The following is a 26103-nucleotide window of genomic DNA, read 5'->3' as shown; positions in this document are numbered from 1 at the left end:
TACAATGTTTGGCATTTAACTTCTGGCTGAAGGGTTTTCTTGATGTTTTCACTGCTCTAACGTGTTACTGTGGGTGTTACTACATGGTAAAGGTGTTTTCTGAAGCTGTGTAGCCCTTAGATTCAGTTTAAGAGACTTTCCTTTTTTTATTGCTTTAAAGTGCTTTTCAGCTCCTGAATAGCGTTTTCCATGCATTTACAATGTTTGGCATTTAACTTCTGGCTGAAGGGTTTTCTTGATGTTTTCACTGCTCTAACGTGTTACTGTGGGTGTTACTACATGGTAAAGGTGTTTTCTGAAGCTGTGTAGCCCTTAGATTCAGTTTAAGAGACTTTCCTTTTTTTATTGCTTTAAAGTGCTTTTCAGCTCCTGAATAGCGTTTTCCATGCATTTACAATGTTTGGCATTTAACTTCTGGCTGAAGGGTTTTCTTGATGTTTTCACTGCTCTAACGTGTTACTGTGGGTGTTACTACATGGTAAAGGTGTTTTCTGAAGCTGTGTAGCCCTTAGATTCAGTTTAAGAGACTTTCCTTTTTTTATTGCTTTAAAGTGCTTTTCAGCTCCTGAATAGCGTTTTCCATGCATTTACAATGTTTGGCATTTAACTTCTGGCTGAAGGGTTTTCTTGATGTTTTCACTGCTCTAACGTGTTACTGTGGGTGTTACTACATGGTAAAGGTGTTTTCTGAAGCTGTGTAGCCCTTAGATTCAGTTTAAGAGACTTTCCTTTTTTTATTGCTTTAAAGTGCTTTTCAGCTCCTGAATAGCGTTTTCCATGCATTTACAATGTTTGGCATTTAACTTCTGGCTGAAGGGTTTTCTTGATGTTTTCACTGCTCTAACGTGTTACTGTGGGTGTTACTACATGGTAAAGGTGTTTTCTGAAGCTGTGTAGCCCTTAGATTCAGTTTAAGAGACTTTCCTTTTTTTATTGCTTTAAAGTGCTTTTCAGCTCCTGAATAGCGTTTTCCATGCATTTACAATGTTTGGCATTTAACTTCTGGCTGAAGGGTTTTCTTGATGTTTTCACTGCTCTAACGTGTTACTGTGGGTGTTACTACATGGTAAAGGTGTTTTCTGAAGCTGTGTAGCCCTTAGATTCAGTTTAAGAGACTTTCCTTTTTTTATTGCTTTAAAGTGCTTTTCAGCTCCTGAATAGCGTTTTCCATGCATTTACAATGTTTGGCATTTAACTTCTGGCTGAAGGGTTTTCTTGATGTTTTCACTGCTCTAACGTGTTACTGTGGGTGTTACTACATGGTAAAAGTGTTTTCTGAAGCTGTGTAGCCCTTAGATTCAGTTTAAGAGACTTTCCTTTTTTTATTGCTTTAAAGTGCTTTTCAGCTCCTGAATAGCGTTTTCCATGCATTTACAATGTTTGGCATTTAACTTCTGGCTGAAGGGTTTTCTTGATGTTTTCACTGCTCTAACGTGTTACTGTGGGTGTTACTACATGGTAAAGGTGTTTTCTGAAGCTGTGTAGCCCTTAGATTCAGTTTAAGAGACTTTCCTTTTTTTATTGCTTTAAAGTGCTTTTCAGCTCCTGAATAGCGTTTTCCATGCATTTACAATGTTTGGCATTTAACTTCTGGCTGAAGGGTTTTCTTGATGTTTTCACTGCTCTAACGTGTTACTGTGGGTGTTACTACATGGTAAAGGTGTTTTCTGAAGCTGTGTAGCCCTTAGATTCAGTTTAAGAGACTTTCCTTTTTTTATTGCTTTAAAGTGCTTTTCAGCTCCTGAATAGCGTTTTCCATGCATTTACAATGTTTGGCATTTAACTTCTGGCTGAAGGGTTTTCTTGATGTTTTCACTGCTCTAACGTGTTACTGTGGGTGTTACTACATGGTAAAGGTGTTTTCTGAAGCTGTGTAGCCCTTAGATTCAGTTTAAGAGACTTTCCTTTTTTTATTGCTTTAAAGTGCTTTTCAGCTCCTGAATAGCGTTTTCCATGCATTTACAATGTTTGGCATTTAACTTCTGGCTGAAGGGTTTTCTTGATGTTTTCACTGCTCTAACGTGTTACTGTGGGTGTTACTACATGGTAAAGGTGTTTTCTGAAGCTGTTTAGCCCTTAGATTCAGTTTAAGAGACTTTCCTTTTTTTATTGCTTTAAAGTGCTTTTCAGCTCCTGAATAGCGTTTTCCATGCATTTACAATGTTTGGCATTTAACTTCTGGCTGAAGGGTTTTCTTGATGTTTTCACTGCTCTAACGTGTTACTGTGGGTGTTACTACATGGTAAAGGTGTTTTCTGAAGCTGTGTAGCCCTTAGATTCAGTTTAAGAGACTTTCCTTTTTTTATTGCTTTAAAGTGCTTTTCAGCTCCTGAATAGCGTTTTCCATGCATTTACAATGTTTGGCATTTAACTTCTGGCTGAAGGGTTTTCTTGATGTTTTCACTGCTCTAACGTGTTACTGTGGGTGTTACTACATGGTAAAGGTGTTTTCTGAAGCTGTGTAGCCCTTAGATTCAGTTTAAGAGACTTTCCTTTTTTTATTGCTTTAAAGTGCTTTTCAGCTCCTGAATAGCGTTTTCCATGCATTTACAATGTTTGGCATTTAACTTCTGGCTGAAGGGTTTTCTTGATGTTTTCACTGCTCTAACGTGTTACTGTGGGTGTTACTACATGGTAAAGGTGTTTTCTGAAGCTGTGTAGCCCTTAGATTCAGTTTAAGAGACTTTCCTTTTTTTATTGCTTTAAAGTGCTTTTCAGCTCCTGAATAGCGTTTTCCATGCATTTACAATGTTTGGCATTTAACTTCTGGCTGAAGGGTTTTCTTGATGTTTTCACTGCTCTAACGTGTTACTGTGGGTGTTACTACATGGTAAAGGTGTTTTCTGAAGCTGTGTAGCCCTTAGATTCAGTTTAAGAGACTTTCCTTTTTTTATTGCTTTAAAGTGCTTTTCAGCTCCTGAATAGCGTTTTCCATGCATTTACAATGTTTGGCATTTAACTTCTGGCTGAAGGGTTTTCTTGATGTTTTCACTGCTCTAACGTGTTACTGTGGGTGTTACTACATGGTAAAGGTGTTTTCTGAAGCTGTTTAGCCCTTAGATTCAGTTTAAGAGACTTTCCTTTTTTTATTGCTTTAAAGTGCTTTTCAGCTCCTGAATAGCGTTTTCCATGCATTTACAATGTTTGGCATTTAACTTCTGGCTGAAGGGTTTTCTTGATGTTTTCACTGCTCTAACGTGTTACTGTGGGTGTTACTACATGGTAAAGGTGTTTTCTGAAGCTGTGTAGCCCTTAGATTCAGTTTAAGAGACTTTCCTTTTTTTATTGCTTTAAAGTGCTTTTCAGCTCCTGAATAGCGTTTTCCATGCATTTACAATGTTTGGCATTTAACTTCTGGCTGAAGGGTTTTCTTGATGTTTTCACTGCTCTAACGTGTTACTGTGGGTGTTACTACATGGTAAAAGTGTTTTCTGAAGCTGTGTAGCCCTTAGATTCAGTTTAAGAGACTTTCCTTTTTTTATTGCTTTAAAGTGCTTTTCAGCTCCTGAATAGCGTTTTCCATGCATTTACAATGTTTGGCATTTAACTTCTGGCTGAAGGGTTTTCTTGATGTTTTCACTGCTCTAACGTGTTACTGTGGGTGTTACTACATGGTAAAGGTGTTTTCTGAAGCTGTGTAGCCCTTAGATTCAGTTTAAGAGACTTTCCTTTTTTTATTGCTTTAAAGTGCTTTTCAGCTCCTGAATAGCGTTTTCCATGCATTTACAATGTTTGGCATTTAACTTCTGGCTGAAGGGTTTTCTTGATGTTTTCACTGCTCTAACGTGTTACTGTGGGTGTTACTACATGGTAAAAGTGTTTTCTGAAGCTGTGTAGCCCTTAGATTCAGTTTAAGAGACTTTCCTTTTTTTATTGCTTTAAAGTGCTTTTCAGCTCCTGAATAGCGTTTTCCATGCATTTACAATGTTTGGCATTTAACTTCTGGCTGAAGGGTTTTCTTGATGTTTTCACTGCTCTAACGTGTTACTGTGGGTGTTACTACATGGTAAAGGTGTTTTCTGAAGCTGTGTAGCCCTTAGATTCAGTTTAAGAGACTTTCCTTTTTTTATTGCTTTAAAGTGCTTTTCAGCTCCTGAATAGCGTTTTCCATGCATTTACAATGTTTGGCATTTAACTTCTGGCTGAAGGGTTTTCTTGATGTTTTCACTGCTCTAACGTGTTACTGTGGGTGTTACTACATGGTAAAGGTGTTTTCTGAAGCTGTGTAGCCCTTAGATTCAGTTTAAGAGACTTTCCTTTTTTTATTGCTTTAAAGTGCTTTTCAGCTCCTGAATAGCGTTTTCCATGCATTTACAATGTTTGGCATTTAACTTCTGGCTGAAGGGTTTTCTTGATGTTTTCACTGCTCTAACGTGTTACTGTGGGTGTTACTACATGGTAAAAGTGTTTTCTGAAGCTGTGTAGCCCTTAGATTCAGTTTAAGAGACTTTCCTTTTTTTATTGCTTTAAAGTGCTTTTCAGCTCCTGAATAGCGTTTTCCATGCATTTACAATGTTTGGCATTTAACTTCTGGCTGAAGGGTTTTCTTGATGTTTTCACTGCTCTAACGTGTTACTGTGGGTGTTACTACATGGTAAAGGTGTTTTCTGAAGCTGTGTAGCCCTTAGATTCAGTTTAAGAGACTTTCCTTTTTTTATTGCTTTAAAGTGCTTTTCAGCTCCTGAATAGCGTTTTCCATGCATTTACAATGTTTGGCATTTAACTTCTGGCTGAAGGGTTTTCTTGATGTTTTCACTGCTCTAACGTGTTACTGTGGGTGTTACTACATGGTAAAGGTGTTTTCTGAAGCTGTGTAGCCCTTAGATTCAGTTTAAGAGACTTTCCTTTTTTTATTGCTTTAAAGTGCTTTTCAGCTCCTGAATAGCGTTTTCCATGCATTTACAATGTTTGGCATTTAACTTCTGGCTGAAGGGTTTTCTTGATGTTTTCACTGCTCTAACGTGTTACTGTGGGTGTTACTACATGGTAAAGGTGTTTTCTGAAGCTGTGTAGCCCTTAGATTCAGTTTAAGAGACTTTCCTTTTTTTATTGCTTTAAAGTGCTTTTCAGCTCCTGAATAGCGTTTTCCATGCATTTACAATGTTTGGCATTTAACTTCTGGCTGAAGGGTTTTCTTGATGTTTTCACTGCTCTAACGTGTTACTGTGGGTGTTACTACATGGTAAAAGGTGTTTTCTGAAGCTGTGTAGCCCTTAGATTCAGTTTAAGAGACTTTCCTTTTTTTATTGCTTTAAAGTGCTTTTCAGCTCCTGAATAGCGTTTTCCATGCATTTACAATGTTTGGCATTTAACTTCTGGCTGAAGGGTTTTCTTGATGTTTTCACTGCTCTAACGTGTTACTGTGGGTGTTACTACATGGTAAAGGTGTTTTCTGAAGCTGTGTAGCCCTTAGATTCAGTTTAAGAGACTTTCCTTTTTTTATTGCTTTAAAGTGCTTTTCAGCTCCTGAATAGCGTTTTCCATGCATTTACAATGTTTGGCATTTAACTTCTGGCTGAAGGGTTTTCTTGATGTTTTCACTGCTCTAACGTGTTACTGTGGGTGTTACTACATGGTAAAAGTGTTTTCTGAAGCTGTGTAGCCCTTAGATTCAGTTTAAGAGACTTTCCTTTTTTTATTGCTTTAAAGTGCTTTTCAGCTCCTGAATAGCGTTTTCCATGCATTTACAATGTTTGGCATTTAACTTCTGGCTGAAGGGTTTTCTTGATGTTTTCACTGCTCTAACGTGTTACTGTGGGTGTTACTACATGGTAAAGGTGTTTTCTGAAGCTGTGTAGCCCTTAGATTCAGTTTAAGAGACTTTCCTTTTTTTATTGCTTTAAAGTGCTTTTCAGCTCCTGAATAGCGTTTTCCATGCATTTACAATGTTTGGCATTTAACTTCTGGCTGAAGGGTTTTCTTGATGTTTTCACTGCTCTAACGTGTTACTGTGGGTGTTACTACATGGTAAAGGTGTTTTCTGAAGCTGTTTAGCCCTTAGATTCAGTTTAAGAGACTTTCCTTTTTTTATTGCTTTAAAGTGCTTTTCAGCTCCTGAATAGCGTTTTCCATGCATTTACAATGTTTGGCATTTAACTTCTGGCTGAAGGGTTTTCTTGATGTTTTCACTGCTCTAACGTGTTACTGTGGGTGTTACTACATGGTAAAGGTGTTTTCTGAAGCTGTGTAGCCCTTAGATTCAGTTTAAGAGACTTTCCTTTTTTTATTGCTTTAAAGTGCTTTTCAGCTCCTGAATAGCGTTTTCCATGCATTTACAATGTTTGGCATTTAACTTCTGGCTGAAGGGTTTTCTTGATGTTTTCACTGCTCTAACGTGTTACTGTGGGTGTTACTACATGGTAAAGGTGTTTTCTGAAGCTGTGTAGCCCTTAGATTCAGTTTAAGAGACTTTCCTTTTTTTATTGCTTTAAAGTGCTTTTCAGCTCCTGAATAGCGTTTTCCATGCATTTACAATGTTTGGCATTTAACTTCTGGCTGAAGGGTTTTCTTGATGTTTTCACTGCTCTAACGTGTTACTGTGGGTGTTACTACATGGTAAAAGTGTTTTCTGAAGCTGTGTAGCCCTTAGATTCAGTTTAAGAGACTTTCCTTTTTTTATTGCTTTAAAGTGCTTTTCAGCTCCTGAATAGCGTTTTCCATGCATTTACAATGTTTGGCATTTAACTTCTGGCTGAAGGGTTTTCTTGATGTTTTCACTGCTCTAACGTGTTACTGTGGGTGTTACTACATGGTAAAGGTGTTTTCTGAAGCTGTGTAGCCCTTAGATTCAGTTTAAGAGACTTTCCTTTTTTTATTGCTTTAAAGTGCTTTTCAGCTCCTGAATAGCGTTTTCCATGCATTTACAATGTTTGGCATTTAACTTCTGGCTGAAGGGTTTTCTTGATGTTTTCACTGCTCTAACGTGTTACTGTGGGTGTTACTACATGGTAAAGGTGTTTTCTGAAGCTGTGTAGCCCTTAGATTCAGTTTAAGAGACTTTCCTTTTTTTATTGCTTTAAAGTGCTTTTCAGCTCCTGAATAGCGTTTTCCATGCATTTACAATGTTTGGCATTTAACTTCTGGCTGAAGGGTTTTCTTGATGTTTTCACTGCTCTAACGTGTTACTGTGGGTGTTACTACATGGTAAAGGTGTTTTCTGAAGCTGTGTAGCCCTTAGATTCAGTTTAAGAGACTTTCCTTTTTTTATTGCTTTAAAGTGCTTTTCAGCTCCTGAATAGCGTTTTCCATGCATTTACAATGTTTGGCATTTAAAGTGCTTTTCAGCTCCTGAATAGCGTTTCCAATGCATTTACAATGTTTGGCATGTAACTTCTGGCTGAATGGTTTTCTTGATGTTTTAACTGCTCTAACATGTTACTGTGGGTGTTTTTACATGGTAAAAGTGTTTTCTGAAGCTGTGTAGCCATTAGATTCAGTTTAAGAGACTTTCCTTTTTTTATTGCTTTAAAGTGCTTTTCAGCTCCTGAATAGCGTTTTCCAATGCATTTACAATGTTTGGCATGTCACTTCTGGCTGAATGGTTTTCTTGATGTTTAACTGTTATAACATGTTTCTGTGGGTGTTTAGACATGGTAAAGGTGTGAAGGGGCGGCAACATGCGCTAATGTTTACAACGGATGTATCGCATTGCACAGCGTTTGTATTCACACACACACTTGATGCCATTTATCTTTACGTTAGCAACAGTAACTCAGCTGTTGGCTTCAGAGCTAATGTTACAGCCACAATCTAAGGGTAGCAAGCTAGGTAACCATGTACAGTAAAGCAACTAAATGATATAGCTTTAGTTAACTTACTTGTCCAAGGTTTGTAGCTAGACCAAGGAGATTTAGTAATGATCCGGAATTTAATTTCAGCAAGGCCAACTTTATGTTGGCTCAAGTTGAGGAAACAGTAGTGGCTGAAATGTTTGGCGCAGACATGCAAAACTTTGGGAAGTTGTGTCGGCGCATTTCCAGCGAAAATAAAATTGAGATATTGGTTGTGCAGAGGCTCGGATGAAGGAATTAAATAAAGATTTGTGCTTGCATTTGTACATCCAAGCACTGAGCAACTGTTGTGCTTCGTTTGTTTGCTCGCCATGATGTCTCTCTAGGAAAAACCAATATCGCACTGCCCTTGCACGGTGGTAGCTCAGTTTCTCATGGGCGGGCCAGATGATCTGGGCGGGCAAAGCAGAGAGAGGGGAGGTAACCTTTCTGTGGGTGTTTATACATGGTAAAGGTGTTTTCTGAAGATGTATAGCCATTAGATTCAGTTTTGGAGACTTTCATTTTTGTATTGCTTTAAAATGCTTTTCAGCTCCTGAATAGCGTTTCCAATGCATTTACAATGTTTGGCATGTAACTTCTGGCTGAATGGTTTTCTTGATGTTTTAACTGTTATAACATGTTTCTGTGGGTGTTTTTACATGGTAAAGGTGTTTTCTGAAGATAAATAGCCATTAGATTCAGTTTTGGAGACTTTCATTTTTTTATTGCTTTAAAGTGCTTTTCAGCTCCTGAATAGCGTTTCCAATGCATTTACAATGTTTGGCATGTAACTTCTGGCTGAATGGTTTTCTTGATGTTTTAACTGTTATAACATGTTTCTGTGGGTGTTTTTACATGGTAAATGTGTTTTCTGAAGATGAATAGCCATTAGATTCAGTTTTGGAGACTTTCATTTTTTTATTGCTTTAAAGTGCTTTTCAGCTCCTGAATAGCGTTTCCAATGCATTTACAATGTTTGGCATGTCACTTCTGGCTGAATGGTTTTCTTGATGTTTAACTGTTATAACATGTTTCTGTGGGTGTTTAGACATGGTAAAGGTGTGAAGGGGCGGCAACATGCGCTAATGTTTACAACGGATGTATCGCATTGCACAGCGTTTGTATTCACACACACACTTGATGCCATTTATCTTTACGTTAGCAACAGTAACTCAGCTGTTGGCTGCAGAGCTAATGTTACAGCCACAATCTAAGGGTAGCAAGCTAGGTAACCATATACAGTAAAGCAACTAAATGATATAGCTTTAGTTAACTTACTTGTCCAAGGTTTGTAGCTAGACCAAGGAGATTTAGTAATGATCCGGAATTTAATTTCAGCAAGGCCAGCTTTATGTTGGCTCAAGTTGAGGAAACAGTAGTGGCTGAAATGTTTGGCGCAGACATGCAAAACTTTGGGAAGTTGTGTCGGCGCATTTCAAGCGAAAATAAAATTGAGATATTGGTTGTGCAGAGGCTCGGATGAAGGAATTAAATAAAGATTTGTGCTTGCATTTGTACATCCAAGCACTGAGCAACTGTTGTGCTTCGTTTGTTTGCTCGCCATGATGTCTCTCTAGGAAAAACCGATATCGCACTGCCCTTGCACGGTGGTAGCTCAGTTTCTCATGGGCGGGCCAGATGATCTGGGCGGGCAAAGCAGAGAGAGGGGAGGTAACCTTTCTGTGGGTGCTTATACATGGTAAAGGTGTTTTCTGAAGATGTATAGCCATTAGATTCAGTTTTGGAGACTTTCATTTTTGTATTGCTTTAAAGTGCTTTTCAGCTCCTGAATAGCGTTTCCAATGAATTTACAATGTTTGGCATGTAACTTCTGGCTGAATGGTTTTCTTGATGTTTTAACTGTTATAACATGTTTCTGTGGGTGCTTATACATGGTAAAGGTGTTTTCTGAAGATGTATAGCCATTAGATTCAGTTTTGGAGACTTTCATTTTTTTATTGCTTTAAAGTGCTTTTCAGCTCCTGAATAGCGTTTCCAATGCATTTACAATGTTTGGCATGTAACTTCTGGCTGAATGGTTTTCTTGATGTTTTAACTGTTATAACATGTTTCTGTGGGTGTTTTTACATGGTAAATGTGTTTTCTGAAGATGAATAGCCATTAGATTCAGTTTTGGAGACTTTCATTTTTTTATTGCTTTAAAGTGCTTTTCAGCTCCTGAATAGCGTTTCCAATGCATTTACAATGTTTGGCATGTCACTTCTGGCTGAATGGTTTTCTTGATGTTTAACTGTTATAACATGTTTCTGTGGGTGTTTAGACATGGTAAAGGTGTGAAGGGGCGGCAACATGCTCTAATGTTTACAACGGATGTATCGCATTGCACAGCGTTTGTATTCACACACACACTTGATGCCATTTATCTTTACGTTAGCAACAGTAACTCAGCTGTTGGCTGCAGAGCTAATGTTACAGCCACAATCTAAGGGTAGCAAGCTAGGTAACCATATACAGTAAAGCAACTAAATGATATAGCTTTAGTTAACTTACTTGTCCAAGGTTTGTAGCTAGACCAAGGAGATTTAGTAATGATCCGGAAATTTAATTTCAGCAAGGCCAGCTTTATGTTGGCTCAAGTTGAGGAAACAGTAGTGGCTGAAATGTTTGGCGCAGACATGCAAAACTTTGGGAAGTTGTGTCGGCGCATTTCCAGCGAAAATAAAATTGAGATATTGGTTGTGCAGAGGCTCGGATGAAGGAATTAAATAAAGATTTGTGCTTGCATTTGTACATCCAAGCACTGAGCAACTGTTGTGCTTCGTTTGTTTGCTCGCCATGATGTCTCTCTAGGAAAAACCGATATCGCACTGCCCTTGCACGGTGGTAGCTCAGTTTCTCATGGGCGGGCCAGATGATCTGGGCAGGCAAAGCAGAGAGAGGGGAGGTAACCTTTCTGTGGGTGTTTATACATGGTAAAGGTGTTTTCTGAAGATGTATAGCCATTAGATTCAGTTTTGGAGACTTTCAATTTTTTTTGCTTTAAAGTCAGAGTCAGCGGAGTCAGATGGCTGAGCGGTGAGGGAGTCGGACTAGTAATCAGAAGGTTGCCTGATCGATTCCCCGCCAAGCCAAATGACGTTGTGTCCTTGGGCAAGGCACTTCACCCTACTTGCCTAATGTCCCTGTACTTACTGTAAGTCGCTCTGGATAAGAGCGTCTGCTAAATGACTAAATGTAAATGTAAAGTGCTTTTCAGCTCCTGAATAGCGTTTCCAATGCATTTACAATGTTTGGCATGTAACTTCTGGCTGAATGGTTTTCTTGATGTTTTAACTGTTATAACATGTTTCTGTGGGTGCTTATACATGGTAAAGGTGTTTTCTGAAGATGTATAGCCATTAGATTCAGTTTTGGAGACTTTCATTTTTTTATTGCTTTAAAGTTCTTTTCAGCTCCTGAATAGTGTTTCCAATGCATTTACAATGTTTGGCATGTAACTTCTGGCTGAATGGTTTTCTTGATGTTTTAACTGTTATAACATGTTTCTGTGGGTGTTTATACATGGTAAAGGTGTTTTCTGAAGATGTATAGCCATTAGATTCAGTTTTGGAGACTTTCATTTTTTTATTGCTTTAAAGTGCTTTTCAGCTCCTGAATAGCGTTTCCAATGCATTTACAATGTTTGGCATGTAACTTCTGGCTGAATGGTTTTCTTGATGTTTTAACTGTTATAACATTTTTCTGTGGGTGTTTTTACATGTAAAATGTGTTTTCTGAAGATGAATAGCCATTAGATTCAGTTTTGGAGACTTTCATTTTTTTATTGCTTTAAAGTGCTTTTCAGCTCCTGAATAGCGTTTCCAATGCATTTACAATGTTTGGCATGTCACTTCTGGCTGAATGGTTTTCTTGATGTTTAACTGTTATAACATGTTTCTGTGGGTGTTTAGACATGGTAAAGGTGTGAAGGGGCGGCAACATGCGCTAATGTTTACAACGGATGTATCGCATTGCACAGCGTTTGTATTCACACACACACTTGATGCCATTCATCTTTACGTTAGCAACAGTAACTCAGCTGTTGGCTTCAGAGCTAATGTTACAGCCACAATCTAAGGGTAGCAAGCTAGGTAACCATATACAGTAAAGCAACTAAATGATATAGCTTTAGTTAACTTACTTGTCCAAGGTTTGTAGCTAGACCAAGGAGATTTAGTAATGATCCGGAATTTAATTTCAGCAAGGCCAGCTTTATGTTGGCTCAAGTTGAGGAAACAGTAGTGGCTGAAATGTTTGGCGCAGACATGCAAAACTTTGGGAAGTTGTGTCGGCGCATTTCAAGCGAAAATAAAATTGAGATATTGGTTGTGCAGAGGCTCGGATGAAGGAATTAAATAAAGATTTGTGCTTGCATTTGTACATCCAAGCACTGAGCAACTGTTGTGCTTCGTTTGTTTGCTCGCCATGATGTCTCTCTAGGAAAAACCGATATCGCACTGCCCTTGCACGGTGGTAGCTCAGTTTCTCATGGGCGGGCCAGATGATCTGGGCAGGCAAAGCAGAGAGAGGGGAGGTAACCTTTCTGTGGGTGTTTATACATGGTAAAGGTGTTTTCTGAAGATGTATAGCCATTAGATTCCGTTTTGGAGACTTTCATTTTTGTATTGCTTTAAAATGCTTTTCAGCTCCTGAATAGCGTTTCCAATGCATTTACAATGTTTGGCATGTAACTTCTGGCTGAATGGTTTTCTTGATGTTTTAACTGTTATAACATGTTTCTGTGGGTGTTTTTACATGGTAAAGGTGTTTTCTGAAGATAAATAGCCATTAGATTCAGTTTTGGAGACTTTCATTTTTTTATTGCTTTAAAGTGCTTTTCAGCTCCTGAATAGCGTTTCCAATGCATTTACAATGTTTGGCATGTAACTTCTGGCTGAATGGTTTTCTTGATGTTTTAACTGTTATAACATGTTTCTGTGGGTGTTTTTACATGGTAAATGTGTTTTCTGAAGATGAATAGCCAGTAGATTCAGTTTTGGAGACTTTCATTTTTTTATTGCTTTAAAGTGCTTTTCAGCTCCTGAATAGCGTTTCCAATGCATTTACAATGTTTGGCATGTCACTTCTGGCTGAATGGTTTTCTTGATGTTTAACTGTTATAACATGTTTCTGTGGGTGTTTAGACATGGTAAAGGTGTGAAGGGGCGGCAACATGCGCTAATGTTTACAACGGATGTATCGCATTGCACAGCGTTTGTATTCACACACACACTTGATGCCATTTATCTTTACGTTAGCAACAGTAACTCAGCTGTTGGCTGCAGAGCTAATGTTACAGCCACAATCTAAGGGTAGCAAGCTAGGTAACCATATACAGTAAAGCAACTAAATGATATAGCTTTAGTTAACTTACTTGTCCAAGGTTTGTAGCTAGACCAAGGAGATTTAGTAATGATCCGGAATTTAATTTCAGCAAGGCCAGCTTTATGTTGGCTCAAGTTGAGGAAACAGTAGTGGCTGAAATGTTTGGCGCAGACATGCAAAACTTTGGGAAGTTGTGTCGGCGCATTTCAAGCGAAAATAAAATTGAGATATTGGTTGTGCAGAGGCTCGGATGAAGGAATTAAATAAAGATTTGTGCTTGCATTTGTACATCCAAGCACTGAGCAACTGTTGTGCTTCGTTTGTTTGCTCGCCATGATGTCTCTCTAGGAAAAACCGATATCGCACTGCCCTTGCACGGTGGTAGCTCAGTTTCTCATGGGCGGGCCAGATGATCTGGGCGGGCAAAGCAGAGAGAGGGGAGGTAACCTTTCTGTGGGTGCTTATACATGGTAAATGTGTTTTCTGAAGATGTATAGCCATTAGATTCAGTTTTGGAGACTTTCATTTTTTTATTGCTTTAAAGTGCTTTTCAGCTCCTGAATAGCGTTTCCAATGAATTTACAATGTTTGGCATGTAACTTCTGGCTGAATGGTTTTCTTGATGTTTTAACTGTTATAACATGTTTCTGTGGGTGCTTATACATGGTAAAGGTGTTTTCTGAAGATGTATAGCCATTAGATTCAGTTTTGGAGACTTTCATTTTTTTATTGCTTTAAAGTGCTTTTCAGCTCCTGAATAGCGTTTCCAATGCATTTACAATGTTTGGCATGTAACTTCTGGCTGAATGGTTTTCTTGATGTTTTAACTGTTATAACATGTTTCTGTGGGTCTTTTTACATGGTAAATGTGTTTTCTGAAGATGAATAGCCATTAGATTCAGTTTTGGAGACTTTCATTTTTTTATTGCTTTAAAGTGCTTTTCAGCTCCTGAATAGCGTTTCCAATGCATTTACAATGTTTGGCATGTAACTTCTGGCTGAATGGTTTTCTTGATGTTTTAACTGTTATAACATGTTTCTGTGGGTGTTTTTACATGGTAAATGTGTTTTCTGAAGATGAATAGCCATTAGATTCAGTTTTGGAGACTTTCATTTTTTTATTGCTTTAAAGTGCTTTTCAGCTCCTGAATAGCGTTTCCAATGCATTTACAATGTTTGGCATGTCACTTCTGGCTGAATGGTTTTCTTGATGTTTAACTGTTATAACATGTTTCTGTGGGTGTTTAGACATGGTAAAGGTGTGAAGGGGCGGCAACATGCTCTAATGTTTACAACGGATGTATCGCATTGCACAGCGTTTGTATTCACACACACACTTGATGCCATTTATCTTTACGTTAGCAACAGTAACTCAGCTGTTGGCTGCAGAGCTAATGTTACAGCCACAATCTAAGGGTAGCAAGCTAGGTAACCATATACAGTAAAGCAACTAAATGATATAGCTTTAGTTAACTTACTTGTCCAAGGTTTGTAGCTAGACCAAGGAGATTTAGTAATGATCCGGAAATTTAATTTCAGCAAGGCCAGCTTTATGTTGGCTCAAGTTGAGGAAACAGTAGTGGCTGAAATGTTTGGCGCAGACATGCAAAACTTTGGGAAGTTGTGTCGGCGCATTTCCAGCGAAAATAAAATTGAGATATTGGTTGTGCAGAGGCTCGGATGAAGGAATTAAATAAAGATTTGTGCTTGCATTTGTACATCCAAGCACTGAGCAACTGTTGTGCTTCGTTTGTTTGCTCGCCATGATGTCTCTCTAGGAAAAACCGATATCGCACTGCCCTTGCACGGTGGTAGCTCAGTTTCTCATGGGCGGGCCAGATGATCTGGGCAGGCAAAGCAGAGAGAGGGGAGGTAACCTTTCTGTGGGTGTTTATACATGGTAAAGGTGTTTTCTGAAGATGTATAGCCATTAGATTCAGTTTTGGAGACTTTCAATTTTTTTTGCTTTAAAGTCAGAGTCAGCGGAGTCAGATGGCTGAGCGGTGAGGGAGTCGGACTAGTAATCAGAAGGTTGCCTGATCGATTCCCCGCCAAGCCAAATGACGTTGTGTCCTTGGGCAAGGCACTTCACCCTACTTGCCTAATGTCCCTGTACTTACTGTAAGTCGCTCTGGATAAGAGCGTCTGCTAAATGACTAAATGTAAATGTAAAGTGCTTTTCAGCTCCTGAATAGCGTTTCCAATGCATTTACAATGTTTGGCATGTAACTTCTGGCTGAATGGTTTTCTTGATGTTTTAACTGTTATAACATGTTTCTGTGGGTGCTTATACATGGTAAAGGTGTTTTCTGAAGATGTATAGCCATTAGATTCAGTTTTGGAGACTTTCATTTTTTTATTGCTTTAAAGTTCTTTTCAGCTCCTGAATAGCGTTTCCAATGCATTTACAATGTTTGGCATGTAACTTCTGGCTGAATGGTTTTCTTGATGTTTTAACTGTTATAACATGTTTCTGTGGGTGTTTTTACATGGTAAAGGTGTTTTCTGAAGATGAATAGCCATTAGATTCAGTTTTGGAGACTTTCATTTTTTTATTGCTTTAAAGTCCTTTTCAGCTCCTGAATAGCGTTTCCAATGCATTTACAATGTTTGGCACATAACTTCTGGCTGGATGGTTTTCTTGATGTTTTAACTGTTATAACATGTTTTTGTGGGTGTTTATATATGGTAAAGGTGTTTTCTGAAGATGTATAGCCATTAGATTCAGTTTTGGAGACTTTCATTTTTTTATTGCTTTAACTTAAGTTCTTTTCAGCTCTGAATAGCGTTTTCAATGCATTTACAATGTTTGGCATGTAACTTCTGGCTGAATGGTTTTCTTGATGTTTTAACTGTTATAATATGTTTCTGTGGGTGTTTATACATTGGTAAAGGTGTTTTCTGAAGATGTATAGCCATTAGATTCAGTTTTGGAGACTTTTTTTTTTGTTTTGTTTTAAAGTGCTTTTCAGCTCTTGAATAGCGTTTCCAATGCATTTACAATGTTTGGCATGTAACTTCTGGCTGAATGTTTTTTTTTATGTTTTAACTGTGTTAACATGTTTCCGTGGGTGTTTATGCATGGTAAATGTGTTTTCAGAAGATGTATAGCCATTAGATTCAGTTTTGGAGACTTTCATTTTTTAATTGCTTTAATTAAAGTGCTTTTCAGCTCTGAATAGCGTTTTCAATGCATTTACAATGTTTGGCATGTAACTTCTGGCTGAATGGTTTTCTCGATGTTTTAACTCTTATAACATGTTTCTGTGGGTGTTTGTACATGGTAAAGGTGTTTTCTGAAGATATATAGCCATCAGATTCCGTTTTGGAGTCTTTCGTTTTTTTGTCGCTTTAAAGTGTTTTCAGCTCCTGAAAAGCGTTTTCAATGCACTTACAATGTTTGGCATGCAACTTCTGGCTGAATGGTTTTATTGATGTTTTAATTGTGTTAACATGTTTCTACTTTCTCCCTCACTTTCTTTTTCCATACTTGTCTGTTTCTGCATTTGCTATTTGATGTTGCAAAAGAACAATAATCAGTTAACTATATTCAATAATGACAATCAATTCAATAAACTAATTTCCATATAATACCCCTGTTAACAGACTGACTCTTGTGTATAGTTTTAGTTCTGCACCAGTCATAGTCTCTCCACTGGACCCTGTCACCACAGCAGCATCCATTTCTTTCCCTGTGTCACCTTTGCCTACACAGAACAAAAAATCAAGACAATTGCATTTCAGCCACATAGCACATTTATTATTTAAAGCCCAAAAACATGTTGTGCATAAGATGAGTGCCTTTTTCTATTGGGCATTTCTATTACTTAATTTAAAATGTATAGCCTATATATTAACAATAATACCAAATGTATAATGTTTTAAGAAAAATTAAAACAATATGGTTTTGAATGATATTTGAATTTTCTAAATGTCGAAATTACAGCAGTTTACAGCTACTTGCACCTGGCATCTCTGGTACAGCCGCATTTTCGGGCTGCAAACTCTCTCCGTCTTTTGACGGCGTAAACATGTATTCTATCCCAGTTAGCAAAACAACGTTGAATCATTGTTGTTTTTCCATCGCAAAAGGCGTTGTTTTAACATCGTTTTCCGACGTCGAAATGGATTCAAACGCGCGCATCGATTCTTGGTTGATACAACATTGTTTCAACGTTATTTTATGATGCATCCAAACGCAGAAACAACATTAAATCAATCATACCTTTTGGTTGGTTTATGGTTGTTTTGTGGGTTACCTTTTAATCAATGGAGTGTACAGGCTACATTGATAGTTTACAGGCAGTTTCTCAGCAGGAGCAGCTTCACATTAGGTCTATTGTTCTTTGGGAAAGGCCTACATTAGTTTCAGCTACTGGCTCTAGCCTATCGAGGCTACGATATATTGGCACAGCTGGGCATACTCATATTAAAACTCATTTACCATTGAAGTAGGCTATACAATAAAAAGAAAAACATGGTTTGATATTTAATAGAATGGCGACTTTATTTAAGTAGACCTATGGTTCATTTCATTTGTCTCTCCAGCGCGTTTTCGTCCTTTCCCCCCGTCTCGCTCTGGCGCATACCGCAGCCAGCGCTTCACGGTGTCATAAAACTCAGCATGAGTTTGGCCAGGAAATAACTTCCGTACAGCATCTGAAACAGATAAGGGACCTAGTTACATACCAGTTAATGCAAATGATACAAAGTAGCTGACCTTACATGCACTAGACATACAAAGTAATTCTGGTTTGTTGCCTGACAACAGTATAGCGGGTTGGGGAATTATTTTGTGTTGCCAATGATAATAATAAATCAAAAAATATCTGTTGTTACTTTGTTAACCTCTTAATAATCCTATCAAATTCGCCTAAAACGCCTAATCCAGGGCATATCGAAAGTAAATTGAAAGCTGTTCTTGAACCATTTGGAGAACCATGGTTGTGGTCTCTTTTGAAAGGTCCCTATAAATCATACTGGTTAAGCTTGAACACAATGACCTTTAACATTTTTACAAGTTTTTCTAAGGGTAGGCTACATCCAGTAATATCACAGTGCAATATCACAACCATGTGATATTCAGCACAAACGTATAACCTCAACCTTCAGTTGAATAATTATCCTTATTTCAATCTATTATGACTTACAGAACATGCAGTCTTGTACTTTTGTGGATTTTAGTCCTGTCTTTATCCCTTTCCCGGCCCAGTTGAGAGAACTGGCAAAGGAGTTTGTGAAGGTCTGCATTAGCAAACGCCTTGTGAAATCCTTTGCCGTGTGACCACCCAATACAGTATAATATGTTGTCTAGAAAACAGAAATACAATGGAAATTAATTTAGAACTCACTGTGTTAGCTGTGACAGTTAGAGCTTATTGGCCAGGGTTTAGAACGAGTGGATGAGCAGTGCATTGTTGCCAAGAGAGGTTGATATTTATTGTGACTTTAATTTGTTTGCTTTTATTGCTGCATTTTGTTAGTGGCCTTTGTATAGCCTTTTAATTTGAAATATAAGTTTGAGTGAGTAAATAATTATGACAAAAATAATTCTGGTTGAAATTAAATATTTGTTTAGTGCCTACCAATTTTTGCCGCTCCACCTCCGATAGTAGCATCTGCTCCATTTCCTCTAGCATGGCAAAGGTTGTGAGGGGCAGGCTGACTGGTGGTCTGGAAATGGTTTGAGGGTCATTGGATCCTGACTTGGATTTGGTCCCCAACATCTTCATTTCAGCCCTCATCTGGACTGTCTCCTGCCTGAGTGCCTGCACCTCCTCTTTTAGCTCCCCCAGGGCCCACAGGACTTTACTGAGAGCGAGGTCTTTGGACAGATAAAAGAGAGGGAGGGAAGGAGAGGAAGGAAATTAATACAGACCCAAACTCAAAGTCTCTCACCATTTAACATTTTCCCAAATCTAGAAATACTAACGATCAGTCATGAGATGTCTGAAAAGTCTCTCCAAATCCTATGCTTAGCTATCCTATGCTTCCCCGAATTGGAATCCTGCACAATATTGTACTGATTAAATCTGTGTTTTGTTTTTTGGTACAAGTGAAAGTACAAAAGAGAAAACCTGTAGTTACCCTGGTAGAAGGGAGGTGGCTGAGGTTGACCATATTGCCATTCACTGGCCCGTGGTGCTTCAGCTGGTTCTGAAAACGACCACATACTATTTGAAATTGAACTATACATTGATACACTAAACAAATCCTAACACAATACCAAATTTTCATTCTAACCCCTCCTGTTATAGAAGGGGTTAGAATGAAAAATTGGTGTCATGTTAGGATTAATGATGACGTGATAAGGAGATACATATGGTCTCTTGTCATTAATCAAGTCTGCACAAATAACACTTTTTACAAATGTTTCTTTTTACAGCGATTATTATTATGTATTTATTGCTATTCTGATTACCTGCAAGTGGTCTCTGGGACATGCAATTCCAGGACATACTTGGTTGTGCCAAGACTTGATCTAAAACCAGAACCAAAAAAGCTAAATGTTATTATTTTTGTGGTATACACAAGTGTTATAGCTATAAACACTTGTGTGTTTATGTTAAGTCCACGGATCTATTGTTTTAACCATACCTGGCATGACTATTGTGGGTCGGACCACTCGCCTTTCAGGACCCCTGTCAGATTCCTCCTCACTCTCCTGATCCTCCAGGTAACGTGGATTAGGCCTTTTGAACAAAATGAGTGATGTGACACAACCCAACATGGACTTGATATGCAAAACAGATATAATTTATGGTGAATAAAATGTACCGAACAGAATCCACTTACTAATAGCTGACCAATATTTACGTAGTCATAGTTTAAATATCAAAAGTGAATTGACAGTACAATAGGAAATTCAACCAATATGGTTAGAGAGTTTATTACAAACTCTCTGCACAACAATTTTTACCTTCTTTTTCCTTGCCTGATGTCACTCTCTCCTTCGGACTGAATGTCAGACGTTGGGCAATCTGGCTGCAAAGACTTCTGGAGATATTGCTTTGCCTTAACATAGGATGCTGAAAGGGAATTAAGTAAATGAAACTAAACAAGTCTGTTTTTAGTTTTTTTGCTGTTTTCCTTAAGTGACTTTACTTACCACAGTTTACATTTATTTATTTAGCAGATGCTTTTATCCAAAGCAAAATGGTTAAAACAGTTAGCCAAGACCCTGACGCCTTTATGCATGGACCATTCTCGTCCTGGTGGGATGTGGTTCATTACAGCTTTTTGCATCCGCTGTCCATTATATGGAGGCCAATAGCCAATAGCCAATAGCGTGTCCTTTCTTGTCCTGTCTCTTCCAACCAGTTGGATGCAACAACTGCGGTGCTTTGGTCTGGAAATTCCACCACTTTCCACAGCTGTGCCATCTAGTAACCTAATAGTTATTGAATTGAATGAATTAGTTTGAGAGATTCATTAAACAGGGCACACTACATATTTTGAGTGCTAAGGAAAAGGCCACCCTAAAAACTGTAGCCATTTATTATTATTATAATTATTATTGGTTTACAAATATTTTTTATTTACAAATATTTTATTTGTATTGTTATTGTGTTATGTTAGGCTGTACCCAACCCCAAGGTGGAAACAAGATGAGGCAGCCCTGTCACAGAAGTGGAGCTAACCCTAACCCAGCGACCTAACCCATTCACTAACTCAACCTTAGTCCTCATGTGTGATACAGGCGGTGGGTATTTATGCACTTGAGCCCGATGGAATGTTGAGGCAACCAGCAATTGGCGACCCGCTCAAACCATGGATGTGCCCCCAAGACCACTGCTCTAGCCGCACGGAAAACACACAAAAACAACAAACCAGCTACAAAACAACGAATCAATGAGCCCCCTCTATTGAGGACACATTGCTTATACCTATTTGGGTTAGGGTCTGCCATCCACTTGTTTGTTTTTTGTTATTGTTTCATATTAGGCTTGGTGAAGAAGGGGGATTGCAATGAAACTTTATTTTTCTGGGAACAATACACATTTTCTCTTAATATTCTGAAGTTGCCCAACACCAAAGCACTCGTGTAAACCATAAACTCTGTAACAACTGATGTATGAGGAGGGACAACGATAAGAAAAATATGATTCAGTGTTACTAAACGTTCTATAAATTACATAGACTGCACCACTGAACTTCAGTATGTTTTGTACCAGTACAATTTCTTGTCCTATTGCAATGCACCCTGCTTGGTGGAAAGGCAAAAATCCTTTGTAACAACCTTCCTATACTGCTGTGCAAGACTAAACTGGGGTGGCAATGGACCCTCCTGGTGAATGTCTAGAAGTACAGGCTGGACACCTGGCGGTTGTACCAGTATACCAGGTACCTCAGAAAGCCTTTTGACCACTTGTTGTAAAGGTTGGTGTGGCTTTCTTAACATTCTTTAAATTTTCGTCGTCGTCGTCGTCATCTGCCGCTTGTCCGGGGATCGGGTTGCGGGGGCAGCGACCTAAGCAGGGAGGCCCAGACTTCCCTCCCCCCGGCCACTTCCGCCAGCTCTTCCTGGGGGACCCCAAGGCGTTCCCAGGCCAGCCGAGAGACATAGTCCCTCCAGCGTGTCCTGGGTCTTCCCCGGGGCCTCTTCCCAGTGGGACGTGCCCGGAACACCTCACCAGGGAGGCGTCCAGGAGGCATCCTAATCAGATGCCCGAGCCACCTCAGCTGGCTCCTCTCGACGCGGAGGAGCAGCGGTTCTACTCTGAGCCCCTCCCGGATGACCGAGCTTCTCACCCTATCTCTAAGGGAGAGCCCGGACACCCTGCGGAGAAAGCTCATTTCGGCCGCTTGTATTCGCGATCTCGTTCTTTCGGTCACTACCCATAGTTCGTGACCATAGGTGAGGGTAGGAACGTAGATCGACTGGTAAATAGAGAGCTTCGCCTTTCGACTCAGCTCCTTCTTCACCACGACGGACCGATGCAGAGCCCGCATCACTGCGGACGCCGCACCGATCCGCCTGTCGACCTCGCGCTCCATTCTTCCCTCACTCGTGAACAAGACCCCGAGATACTTGAACTCCTCCGCTTGGTTCAGGATCTCCTCCCCGACCCGGAGATGGCACTCCACCCTTTTCCGGTCGATTACCATGGCCTCAGATTTGGAGGTGCTGATTCGCATCCCAGCCGCTTCACATTCGGTTGCGAACCGCTCCAGTGAGAGCTGAAGGTCACGGCCCGATGGAGCCAACAGGACCACATCATCCGCAAAAAGCAGCGACCCGATCCTGAGGTCACCAAACCGGACCCCCTCAACACCCTGGCTGCGCCTAGAAAATTCTGTCCATATAAGTAATGAACAGAATCGGTGACATAGGGCAGCCCTGGCGGAGTCCAACCCTCACCGGAAACAAGTTCGACTTACTACCGGCAATGCGGACCAAACTCTGGCACCGGTCGTACAGGGACCGGACAGCCCCGATCAGGAAATCCGGTACCCCGTACTCTCGGAGCACCCCCCACATGAGCCCCCGAGGGACACGGTCGAACGCCTTTTCCAAATCCACAAAACATGTGTAGACTGGTTGGGCGAACTCCCATGTACCCTCCAGGACTCCGCGAAGGGTATAAAGCTGGTCCACTGTTCCACGGCCAGGACGAAAACCACATTGCTCCTCCTGAATCCGAGGTTCGACAATCCGACGGACCCTCCTCTCCAGGACCCCTGAATAGACTTTCCCAGGGAGGCTGAGGAGTGTGATCCCCCTAAAGTTGGAGCACACCCTCCGGTCCCCCTTTTTAAAGAGGGGAACCACCACCCCGGTCTGCCAGTCCATAGGCACTGTCCCCGATGTCCACGCGATGTTGCAGAGTCGTGTCAACCAAGACAGCCCTACAACATCCAGAGCCTTAAGGAACTCCGGGCGGACCTCATCCACCCCAGGGGCCCTGCCACCGCGGAGCTTTTCAACCACCTCGGCGACCTCAGCCCCAGAGATAGAAGGGCCCCCCCCGATGTCCCCAGACTCTGCCTCCACGTCGGAAAGCGTGTTGGTGGAATTAAGGAGGTCTTCGAAGTATTCCTTCCACCGATCCAGGACGTCCCCCGTCGAGGTCAGCAGCGCACCATCCCCACCATATACAGTGTTGACAGAGCACTGCTTCCCCCTCCTGAGCCGCCGGATGGTGGTCCAGAACCTTTTTGAAGCCGTTCGGAAGTCATTCTCCATGGCCTCGCCGAACTCCTCCCATGCCCGGGTTTTTGCCTCCGCGACCGCCAAAGCCGCGTTCCGCTTGGCCTGCCGGTACACATCAGCTGCCTCTGGAGTCCCACCAGCCAATAAAGTCCGATAGGCCTCCTTCTTCAGCTTGACGGCATCCCTCACCTCCGGAGTCCACCACCGGGTCCGAGGGTTACCGCCGCGACATGCACCGACCGCCCTGCGGCCGCAGCTCCGGTCAGCCGCTTCAACAATGGAGGCCCGGAACATGGCCCATTCGGACTCAATGTCCCCGGTCCCCCCTGAGACATGATCAAAGCTCTCCCGGAGGTGGGAGTTGAAGCTCCTTCTGACAGAGGGTTCCGCCAGACATTCCCAGCAGACCCTCACATTACGTTTGGGCCTGCCAGGCCTGACCGGCGTCCTCCCCCACCATCAAAGCCAACTCACCACCAGGTGGTGATCAGTTGACAGCTCCGCCCCTCTCCTCACCCGAGTGTCCAAGACATGCGGCCCCAAGTCCGATGACACGACTACAAAGTCGATCATCGAACTGAGACCTCGGGTGTCCTGGTGCCAGGCGCACATATGGACACCCTTATGCTTGAACATGGTGTTCGTTATGTGTCTAAACCGTGTCTAGCACAGAAGTCCAACAACAAAACACCACTCGGGTTCAGATCGGGGGGGCCGTTCCTCCCAATCACGCCCCTCCAGGTCTCACTGTCATTGCCCACATGAGCATTGAAGTCCCCCAGGAGGACGAGGGAATCCCCGGGAGGAGCGCTTTCCAGCACCCCCCCCAGAGACTCCAAAAAGGGTGGGTACTCTGCATAAGCACAAACGACAGTGAGGACCCGTCCCCCCACCCGAAGGCGGAGGGAGGCTACCCTCTCGTCCACCGGGGTGAACCCCAATGTACAGGCACCGAACCGAGGGGAAACCAGTATTCCCACCGCAGCTCGACGCCTCTCACCAAGGGCAACTCCAGAGTGGAAGAGAGTCCAGCCCCTCTCAAGGAGACTGGTTCCGGAGCCCACGCTGTGCGTCGAGGCGAGGCCGACTATATCTAGCCGGAAACTCTCTACCTCGCGCACCAGCTCAGGCTCCTTTCCCGCCAGCGAGGTGACGTTCCACCGTCCCTAAAGCTAGCTTTTGCAGCCGAGGATTGGACCGCCAAGGCCCCCGCCTTCGGCCGCCGCCCGTCTCACACTGCACCCGACCCCCATGACCCCTCCTGCGGATGGTGAGCCCACTGGAAGAGGGTCCCACGTTGTCTCTTCGGGCTGTGCCCGACCGGGCCCCATGGGAAAAGACCCGGCCACCAGGCGCTCGCCATCGAGCCCCACCCCCGGGCCTGGCTCCAGGGGGGGGGCCCCGGTGACCCGCTTCCGGGCAGGGGCAACTGAGAACCATTGTTGTATTTCTTCATGGTTGGTTTTTTGAGCCACGCTTTGTCTGGTCTTTCACCTGGAACCTGTTTGCCTTGGGTGACCCTACCAGGGGCATGAAGCCCCCGACAACATAGCTTCCAGGATCACTAGGACACGCAAACCCCTCCACCGCGGTAAGGTGGTGACTCAAGGAGGGGTTCTTTAAATTTTTCCAAGGAAATTTTCAAATGGAAAAGAAGATACATTGTCAAGTGGACCAAACTGCCTATACTCATCAGCCAAATGTATTAGTTGATGTATGGTAAACACCATCTCCTCTTTACCATACAACTCACCAAAATTACCTACAAAAGCTACCAACATTCTATGTGCAAAATCTATCATGGAGTCGGAGAGGTTAGGGCAGAGAAGCAATGACATACCAACTGAAAACTAGAGAGTGTACAATTTCTGGGGAAATTGTAGGGTGTGCTTGCTTGCGTCGTTTGCAGATGGGTCCGTTTTCCCATCTAGTGATATTTTCAAGCATTTAACCTACTCATATAGGCTCTGTGCACAATCGTACTGACGAACTTCCGCTGTAGCAAAAATTCGGGCTATCGGGCTATATTAGGCTATCATGTTTCAAAGAAAAACGATTATGGATAGAGAGGGGCAAAAATACAAATGATAATACATAACAATGGACAGTTAGCGTTTCAAATAAAGAAAAACAAGCTTCTATACTACACTAAAATGAACACATCGCTAACTAGCTTAGACGCTAACCAACCGGAACACCACATTATACTACTTACGCTCATAGTTGTGCAGATAACTGGATATGTACAGTTTGAATCCCTTGTCCCGCTTGCTTGTTGGAGCAGGGGAAAAAAGCATTTACGATGCGATAGACGTCACTGACGCCTATTTAAGACAGGTCTTGGAGACATCTGCTAAAGCTGAGCATTTTGGAAACTCAGGTGATGGTCTCCATTAAACCGGAAACTGATTTCCCGAATTTTGGCTACAGCGGAAGTTCGTCAGTACGATTGTGCACAGAGCCTATTGCATATAAAGAACACCCTTTGAAACAAGAAACCCCTTTTGAAACAAGCTACTGTAACAACGTTGTCACTGGCAGTATTTCAGATGGAATTGCGATTCAAATAGTACCGTCTGCTAACTGAAAATAAGCCCCCCAAAACGTAAACAAGTTCGATACATGGCTAATTCATTTGGCGGACATGGCTAATTCAAAAGCAGTTTGCTAGAGACAAGCTAGCTGCTGTTGCTATCCACACTTCACTGATTGTTTGAAAGCGTCGGAAATGAGAAATTAGTTTCTTTTGTAAGGGAAAATGTATAGAACGCCGGTCATTATCGGGAAAGCCCCGACAGGGCAAACAGCACCCCGACGCGAAGCGTTTTTGTTTCGCCCCGAAGGGGCTTATTT

The 26103-nt window shown here is 41.4% G+C and overlaps 1 protein-coding gene across 2 annotated transcripts; it reads right to left on the bottom strand.

The window, feature by feature from the left end:
* Positions 1 to 17162: 17162 nt before the first annotated feature.
* LOC124462540 lies at positions 17163 to 21536 on the bottom strand. 2 transcript variants are annotated; one of them, XM_047014148.1, is made up of 7 exons: positions 20017 to 21536; positions 19695 to 19789; positions 19519 to 19578; positions 19185 to 19253; positions 18683 to 18921; positions 18248 to 18407; positions 17163 to 17756 (listed from the first exon to the last, which is right to left on the bottom strand). In XM_047014148.1, exons 2-7 carry the CDS (start codon positions 19699 to 19701, stop codon positions 17608 to 17610), a joined length of 684 nt encoding a protein of 227 aa, XP_046870104.1. In that variant the 5' UTR covers positions 19702 to 19789; positions 20017 to 21536; the 3' UTR covers positions 17163 to 17607. The 2 variants fall into 2 exon arrangements, with proteins under 2 accessions (XP_046870104.1, XP_046870105.1); XM_047014149.1 differs by lacking the exons at positions 19185 to 19253; positions 19519 to 19578; positions 19695 to 19789; positions 20017 to 21536 and adding an exon at positions 19030 to 19095.
* Positions 21537 to 26103: the final 4567 nt, after the last annotated feature.

This window comes from Hypomesus transpacificus, unplaced genomic scaffold (genome assembly GCF_021917145.1).
Source record: "Hypomesus transpacificus isolate Combined female unplaced genomic scaffold, fHypTra1 scaffold_224, whole genome shotgun sequence".
In the NCBI taxonomy this organism is placed as follows: domain Eukaryota; kingdom Metazoa; phylum Chordata; class Actinopteri; order Osmeriformes; family Osmeridae; genus Hypomesus; species Hypomesus transpacificus.
This window is presented reverse-complemented; position numbering and strand designations above follow the sequence as displayed.